Genomic DNA, 8,661 nt, shown 5'->3' with positions numbered 1-8,661 from the left:
GCTTGAGACGCAATTAATAAACGTAGTCGATCAACTAATTCGTTGGGATCGTCCCAATATGTGTAATGGAATTTTCCACTCTTATCAACAATTTTATAGTTCAATTGTGGTTTTTTCAATGAACCACCACTAGTTTGTTTTTTGTTACTTCCACTTCTAAGCGTTCTTACAGGGAATAAATTTTTAATTATATTTTGATATTTGCTTGATTTTAGATCTCTACGAATTAATTTATTTGTTGAAAAATCATGCTTATGAGCATTTGTTTGTATGAGCATATCTTTATATACATCAAGATCATTTTGTCCGTATTGTGTTGGTTTTGATAAAAGCAGAAGATTAATTAACCCATTAGTAATGGGAAATTCTTTTTTTTTTATAACAAATGCTAATGGTTTTTCATCACCACCAATTATATCAACTGTTGAATTTCCCAACATTAGTTCACCTCTATTGCTTCGAAATCCATAATAACTGTCTATTTTTGATGAATTCAATGCTTTAACTTGTCCAATTAGTTTTTTTTCTAGTGAATCAGGATCATAAATACTAAGGTCTTCATGAAAACTTTTATTCTTTGGAGATTCTGGTGTAGAGTCCGCGCTATCATATTCATCATCATCATCGTCATCATCATCATCTGTTTGCATCTTAGAAACACCACTAACATTAGAAATATTTACGACTTTGGGTGTATGAAATATAGGTCTTGCTCTATGTGGTGGCCACGCCGTCTTATACAAGCTTGACTTTGAGAACAATTTGTGTTTTTCTTTTTTCATAGGTTCCTTTTTTATAGGTTCCTTTTTTATAGTTTCATCATCATCTTGTTGTTTGCTTTTTTTGGCAACGTCAACCAATGTCTTGAGTGGGTCAATTATTGGTTTATATTGTTTATTGATTTTTTCACTAAAATCAATTTTTTCATTATGTAAATCTTGAAATTTTTTTTTAATAGCATTTCTCGCTTTAACAACTGAATTTTTTAATGACAGTTCTGATTTAACACTCGTTGCAGGAGTCTTTGGCTCCTTTGCATCTTTTTTTAAATTATTCATAATGATACAATTTTATTACTATTATACATGTTAATGTATGCACGCACAAACGTTTACTGAATCATGTGTATGTATAATTTCCATTTTTATAATCTTTTTCTTATATTTATACTTTTTTTACTGGAAACGAAATAAATTTATCAAATTGTATACGATATCTTCCATTATTTATAGATCGTTCAATGTCAATTACTAGAAATCCATATTTTTTACTCCACGAATGCACACAAATGTCTTTAAACACCTTAAATGTCATATCAACTGAAATTCCAAAATCGTCATATATATGTTTCAGATTCATATCATCTTGTTTAAATAAAATTATCAGGTTAGCGTTTTCTCGTATTAAATGCTTAGGAATGTGTGTATAACTCTGACTTAAATAGAAACAATCCACACTTTTATGACGACACATACAAAAATATTCTCGTATATTGTTCTGTTTATCAAAAACAACATCATCAAATATGAACACTGAATTGGGTTTAACATCTGTCAATGGAATAACTTGATCATTCGATGAGAACATGTAAAAACCAAGGCCTTTAATGGATGATAAAATTTGTTTAAGACGCATATACTTTGCTTGAAATAATGATTTTGCATATACGTAAATATTTTTAAAACGCAGTCCGTTTGGACTTTCCAGCAAATTAATCATAACATTCGTTTTTCCACAATTTGATGGACCACAAATTATACAACGTATACTATTTGGTAGTAGAGCGCTATGTTTATAATAAGTTTTTTCTAAATAACATCCTGCTCCTTGAACTTCAACATCATTTATTGGTAATTTCACCGATTGTTGATGTATTTTTATATAGTTCATTTTTTCTATGGTAAAACAGAACGCTTTGAACAACTATCTGTCAGTAACTGAAAAGAATTCGAAGAAATCAGACGTATTTAAAACATTTCCAAATGTAATAATGTTAAAAAAATTGAAAAGAACAAAGTGTAATAAAAAATATAAAAGAGTTGGAGAAGGTTTAATCAACGCAATTATAAACAAACTTCCATTCGAATTACACATTCCTTCATATCAATACTGTGGTCCGGGAACCAAACTTGAAAAACGATTAAAACGTAACGATCCCGGCATTAATAAACTTGATCAAGCGTGCAAAGAACACGATATTGCCTACTCAAAATCAACAAACGTAGCAGATCGCAATCAAGCAGATAAAATTTTAGCTAATAGTGCGTGGGAAAGATCTAAAGCATCAGACGCTAGTATAAGTGAAAGAGCTGTTGCTCTTGGTGTTGCTGGAATTATGAAGGCTAAAAGCAAAATGGGTATGGGTATTAAGCCCAGCAAGTCAAAAGTAAAGAAGAAGAGTAACAAAAACACGAAAACTAAAAAAAAGTTAACTGTCAAACAAATATATCGTCATGCAACTAAAACAGCGAGAAATGCAATTCAGAAGAAAAAACCAAAAACAATTCCAGATGCAGCAAAGTTGGCGCTGATAGCCGCAAAACTAGCTGTAAAAGGCAAAAAACCAAAAAAAGATATCATACAAAATGAATTGCCAAGAGTGATTCCAGTGCCTAAAGTTGGTGGTGTTTTACCATTGATTCCAATATTTGCTGGTCTTTCTGCACTAGGTGCTTTAATGGGTGGTTCAGCAAGTATTGCGAACGCAGTAATATCTGCAAAAAATGCAAAAAAAAAATTCCAAGAAGCACAGCGTCATAATGAGACTATGGAAGCAGTTGCTCTGAATCGACATGCAAAAACAGGCTCTGGAATGTTCTTGCAACCATATAAAACGGGATTAGGTCTTTATCTAACTCCACATCCAAAAAACTTGTAAACAAGCTCCTCGATGATATAAAAAGACCACTCAATGAATTAGATATTCTACGTTTTGGTACATTTTTACCACATTTTCGTGGTGTTTTCATGCGTAATAATTTACCAATACGTTGTCATAAATATGAATGTGGAGTGATTAATTTAGATGATTCAGAAGGTCCGGGAACACATTGGGTGAGCTACTATAAACACGATAAAACATGTTACTATTTTGACAGCTTCGGTGACTTGCAGCCGTTTCAAGAATTTATAAAATATATCGGTAACAGTTGTATGATTCATTTCAACTATAAGCAGTTTCAAAAATATGATACAGTTGTATGCGGACATTTATGTTTAAAATTTTTATTTGACATGATTTATAAGAAATAAATAAAAATAAAAATTGTATAAAATAACAAATGCATTGGCCATTTTGCTTATTTAACTATTAACCATGCCATCAGTAACACTTACGTTAAGTGGCAACACGTCACAGTTAAACGCACAATATTTTCCAGAGATCGATTTAAGTGATGGTGAATACGTTTGTGGACTAATTGATTTTCAAACATTCAATTCAATTCCAAACATTGATGAGACAAATAACCTATTTTACTTTGGATATGATGAACAAGATATGATAGATAACACTACACCAAATCAAGACATAGACTATGACTATGAAGATTTGGATGATGATAGTAATGAAAGTAATAAACAAGTCGTAAATAAGCAACCACAACAAAATGAGTCATCATCGAGTGTCGCAGTAGAAATGCGACGACGCAAAAGAGCTATTCCATTTGATGCATTTAAACCAAAACAACCGCTGACATGTGTAATGATACCTACAGGATCATATGAACTTGAACATTTAGCAACACATTTAAAAAAAGAGCTACACAGACGATTTGTCCGATTGATGTTGCTAGCAAACAAAAATACTTTACGTTGTGAAATGTTATGTAGTCAACAAGTTGATTTTACAAAACCACACACAATTGGACCTCTTTTAGGATTCCGTAATGATGGTGAGAAATTAAGCGCAAATATAACGCATGAGTCACAAGTTCCAGCAAATATACTGAAAATTAATGTCATTCGAATTGAATGCGGCATCGTACAGGGGGCATACTTAAACAACCAACCATCACATACTATTCATGAATTTTCACCAAGAGTTCCACCAGGATATAAGATAGTTGAAGTGCCACAGAACGTCATTTACTTCCCAGTCACCGTGAAGAGTATACAAACACTTGGGATCTCTATAGTTGATCAAGACAACCGATTAATTAATTTTCGTGGTGAAACCATTACTGTTCGGTTACATATAAAAAAAATTAATTAGATAAAATAATGCTTATTTACAATACAAAACGTAAAGGCATCATACAGAACAAACCTCTTGAAAAGTTAAAAAAAGTGAAATCATTATCGAAAGCAGATAAAAAAACTATCAAGGGTAAATCCTTGAAAAAAGCAAATATCAAATATTTGAAAAGTCTTGGTTTTAAATTAAAGTAAATATTAACAAGTAAAACTAAGGACATCGTAAAATGAGCAGTGAAATTCTAGATTTACATAGCACTGCTACGTCTGAAGACTCAATCACCGGCATTCAATATCATGCCTACAATCCATACACGAATTCATTTAAAAACAGTGATGAAATTCATATCGTAATCCAACATCAAGACCTGTATGTGCTACCACATGAAAGTTATATCTATATAGAAGCTCGTGCTAAAGTCACTCCTGCTGCAAACGCAACTGCTGCTCAACAAGTTGCACCATGTTATGTAAATAACGCAGCATCTTTTCTATTTGATGAAATACGATATGAATTAAATGGATTTCTAATCGATAGCTGTAAAAATGTTGGTATTACATCATCAGTCAAGGGGTATGCTACATTTCAACCTAAGGATATGAGCCATATGGAAATTGCAAGTTGGAAGAAAGAATCAAACAAAACAGTTGCTAATGAAAGTGTAAACTTTTGCATACCCCTAGCCAATATTCTCGGTTTTACTGAAGATTATCGAAATATTGTTATGAATGCAAAACACGAACTAATACTAGTACGCAGTCGTAGTGATACAAACTGCTATGTCGGTGCGAATAACATTGCCTCATTGGAAATACAAAAAATACAATGGCGTATCCCACACGTAGCCGTATCAGATACAGAAAAATTAAAATTAATGAAAATCATTGATAAAAAGCAACCCATTCAACTAAATTTCCGTTCTTGGGAATTGTATGAATATCCCACAGTACCAAATACAATGAAACATATTTGGAGTGTCAAAACTAGTGCACAACTTAATACCCCTCGCTACATTATAGTTGCATTCCAAACAAATCGAAATAATCGTATTACAGCCGACAAAAGTCGATTTGATCACTGTCAATTGAGTGATTTAAAAGTTTACCTAAATTCAGAATGTTTCCCATATGAAAATTTAAATGTCAATTTTGGAACTAATGTTTACGCTGTTCTCTACGATATGTATGTACGTTTTCAAAAAACATTTTATCATGATCGTCAAGCATTTGCTGCAACACCATTACTTACATTTGAAGAATATAAAAATATTGCACCGATTTTTGTTATTGATTGCTCACGACAAAATGAATCATTAAAAAAAAGCATCGTTGATATAAGAATTGAAATTGAGACTAGAGTCAACTTTGAAGATAATACAAGCGCATACTGTATAATTATTCATGATAATATGATTGCTTACAATCCTTACACTAACATTGTCAACAGAATAATGTAAATGTCTTACTTAAAACTATAAATTGAATAAGTGAATTAAGAAATATGTCACTGTGAATTCAAACATTAATTGAGTAACATCAAAAAGATTATTTACTTAAAAATGGAAGAAAACTACGCATTTGTTGACTTCCAAGGCTTCAAAAGCAATAAAAACAAATTTATAGTGAAAGAATTCGCAATCACCACAAAAAATATTCAATTTCATGATACTGTTAAATCACCGTTTTCAATTTATAACTTGGATGCAGAACATTTACATCAAGCCCAATGGCTTATCAAAAATCATCATGGTTTAGAATGGTGTAGTGGATACATTTCTTTGAAAGAATTACAATATACAATAAGACCAATTTTGTATAAGAAAACAATATATGTAAAAGGCAGTGAAAAATTAAATTGGCTTAAACAAATTTTAGGTGATAAGAACCATTTTTATAAAATAATTAATGTCAATTCTGAAGAATGTCCATTTATTTTTGATAAACAAGACACAATTGTCTTGTATGATAAATTTCATGAATGTAAAAAACATAATTTACTGAAAAACAATAAAAAATGTCATTGCGCATTATTAAATACATTAGTATTAAGATGTTGGTATTCCAAAATAAAAAAAAATAAAATATAAACAACTAAAATCTATGTTGTTATTTCTAATTGATTTTTTTGATGCATTGAATATGTGGACCTCTTTTGGACCTTGTAAGTAGTTGTGCGTTTTGTATGTATACGTAAATTCGTCACACGGACATGTGACGTCACATATATGTACATGCAAAACGCACACTTACAAGGTCCAAAAGTAATATAGGTCCCTCTACTAATTGAGGAGGGTAGTCGGTAAGAAACACACGTCAATATGATTGTAATGCGACTGAAAAAGTTATTCGTATAAACTTCACATACCTTTTGAATTTCGTGTCAATTATTATTTGGTTTTTCAGTTTTTCGAAATCAATTGTCTAGATACGTACGTCTTTGGAAGAAAAAAATTCCACCATCATCATTTTTAATACAGATGTTTTTTGTGTAAGTATGAGCTGTTTCAATATTTCATTGCCTATTTTATCAACTGGTTCTTATAAACTTGTAATTTTGGCCAGTCATTCTTATTTTCACCGAACGTTACATGTGTTTGTAACAATCTAACCAAGTGACACGTATGACAAGTAATTTTTTAATTTTTGTAATTAATGAAATTATTTTTTAGTCGATTTGTGGTTACGAGATAACATGAGTAAAATAAAGTGCATTCTCTTGGCATTCATTATCGGATATCTAAGCACATGCGAATCCCTGAAAATTGCTGTGATTGGTGCGGGTCCATCGGGTATTGTCAGTGCAAAGAGAGCTCTCGATCAAAAGCACAATGTAACGATTTTTGAAAAAACTGGCACACTCGGCGGTGTATGGTACTATACAGAAGAAACTGACAAGGATGAATATGGTGTTGAAATTCATAGTCCAACATATCGCGATCTCAAGTGAGTATTGTTTCAATCAGGCAATATATTTAGCTGTCGTCATCTGGATATTACAGCTCATCTGGATATCGTCAGCAGATGATTCAAAGTGAAAACAATAGAAGTGATTGTTATAGGTATATAAGCTTGTTATATACTGGTATTACTATTACAATCACTTCTATTGTTTTCACTTCGCATCATCTGCTGACGGCATCCAGATGAGCTGAAATATCCAGATGACGGCAGCTAAATATATTGTCTGGTTTCAATCTATATAGGTTTTGTAATAGAAATAGTGAGTTTTTAATCAAAATATATATGTATCTTTAAAATAGGACAAATATACACGCGCAATACATGGCCTTCGATGACTATAAACATCCAAATGGAACACGTCCATTTCTATCACATAAACTTGTATTTAAATATCTGAATTCATATGCCGACAAGTTTCATGTAAGGGAACTCATTCGCTTTCATCATTTGGTCGACAAGGTTGTTTTGATGAAGTGCGGCAAATGGCATGTGACTGTTTTGAGAAAGAATTTACCTAAAAAGAAACAAAAAGAGACTCATGAATTTGACGCTGTTCTCGTTTGCTCTGGCATAAACTTTGAAAAACGAATTCCAAAAATTGACGGCGCCAGTAAATTCAAGGGAAAAATCATGCACAGTCGAGCGTATCGCAAACCTGAAACATTCGTCGGTATGAAATTTTTGAGACGAATTACTTGTTACTTTAATTGAAAAAAAAAAGTTGAACAAAAGAAGAACCCACTCAAATTGGATTTGAAAATAAACTAAATACATCGTTTTAGGTGAGGATGTCCTGGTGATAGGAAGAGGACCTTCAAGCCATGACATTGCAAGACAACTTTACGACGCCGATGTTCGAGTTGTACAAAGCTCATACAAACCCGTTTCTGCTCTGAAAAAACAAATGGGTAAACCATCTGCCAAACTAATTGGAATTTACTTGAAAAACGTCGTTAAAAGCTAAAAAGTTGAAAATACAACTCTCGAACTAATAATTTCAATTTCTTCTTAAGATTTTTAAAGTTTGCATTGAAAAAAATTACTTGCAGAAGCGATGACAATCGATGAACCAAATGATTTTCATGGTGAATGCCAAACTGTAGACAGCAACCTTTCCTCAGAATCTAGCAATGTAAAACGCTTCAAAGATGAAAATCGAGTTGAATTTGAAGACGGAACGTGTCAAAAAATTTCCGTGGTTATTTATGCAACAGGTAATATGATATGCGTCTTAATGTCACTCAGTGACCCCCGCCAAGTTGTGGAAATGAGATTGAATGATTTATTTTCAGGCTATAAATATTCGTATCCATTTTTGGATGCAAGCGCTGGCATTCATGTCAAAGATAATTTCGTTGAACCATTGTACATGCACGTTTTGAACGTAGAACATCCGACAATGGCATTCATTGGCGTAGCTCATGGTGGATTACATTTTCCAATGTATGATTTGCAGGTAAATCTATTACTCCCGAATTCGAAAACGGATTTTACAAATAAAATGAT

General features: G+C 32.2%; 2 protein-coding genes across 2 annotated transcripts; both read left to right on the top strand.

Moving 5' to 3' along the window:
• The first annotated feature begins 4,421 nt into the window (after positions 1–4,421).
• Positions 4,422–5,651, top strand: LOC116347322. Its single transcript, XM_031777884.1, has one exon. It carries the CDS (start codon positions 4,422–4,424, stop codon positions 5,649–5,651), a length of 1,230 nt encoding a protein of 409 aa, XP_031633744.1.
• Positions 5,652–6,755: 1,104 nt separating this feature from the next.
• On the top strand, positions 6,756–8,611 carry LOC116347325 (dimethylaniline monooxygenase [N-oxide-forming] 3-like; the record flags this gene model as incomplete). The annotated part of the gene is made up of 6 exons (XM_031777887.1): positions 6,756–6,813; positions 6,864–7,137; positions 7,455–7,825; positions 7,938–8,063; positions 8,205–8,369; positions 8,448–8,611. Coding segments are annotated over exons 2-6 (1,077 nt in total), but the record flags the coding sequence as incomplete, so codon positions are not given.
• Between the last annotated feature and the right edge of the window lie 50 nt (positions 8,612–8,661).

This window comes from Contarinia nasturtii, unplaced genomic scaffold (genome assembly GCF_009176525.2).
Source record: "Contarinia nasturtii isolate CC-2019 unplaced genomic scaffold, AAFC_CNas_1.1 Cnas_scaffold_1816, whole genome shotgun sequence".
NCBI lineage: Eukaryota > Metazoa > Arthropoda > Insecta > Diptera > Cecidomyiidae > Contarinia > Contarinia nasturtii.
This window is presented reverse-complemented; position numbering and strand designations above follow the sequence as displayed.

Coding starts and splice junctions, on each gene's coding strand:
- LOC116347322 (XM_031777884.1), top strand. CDS start 4,422: ATGAGCAGTGAAATTCTAGATTTACATAGCACTGCTACGTCTGAAGAC.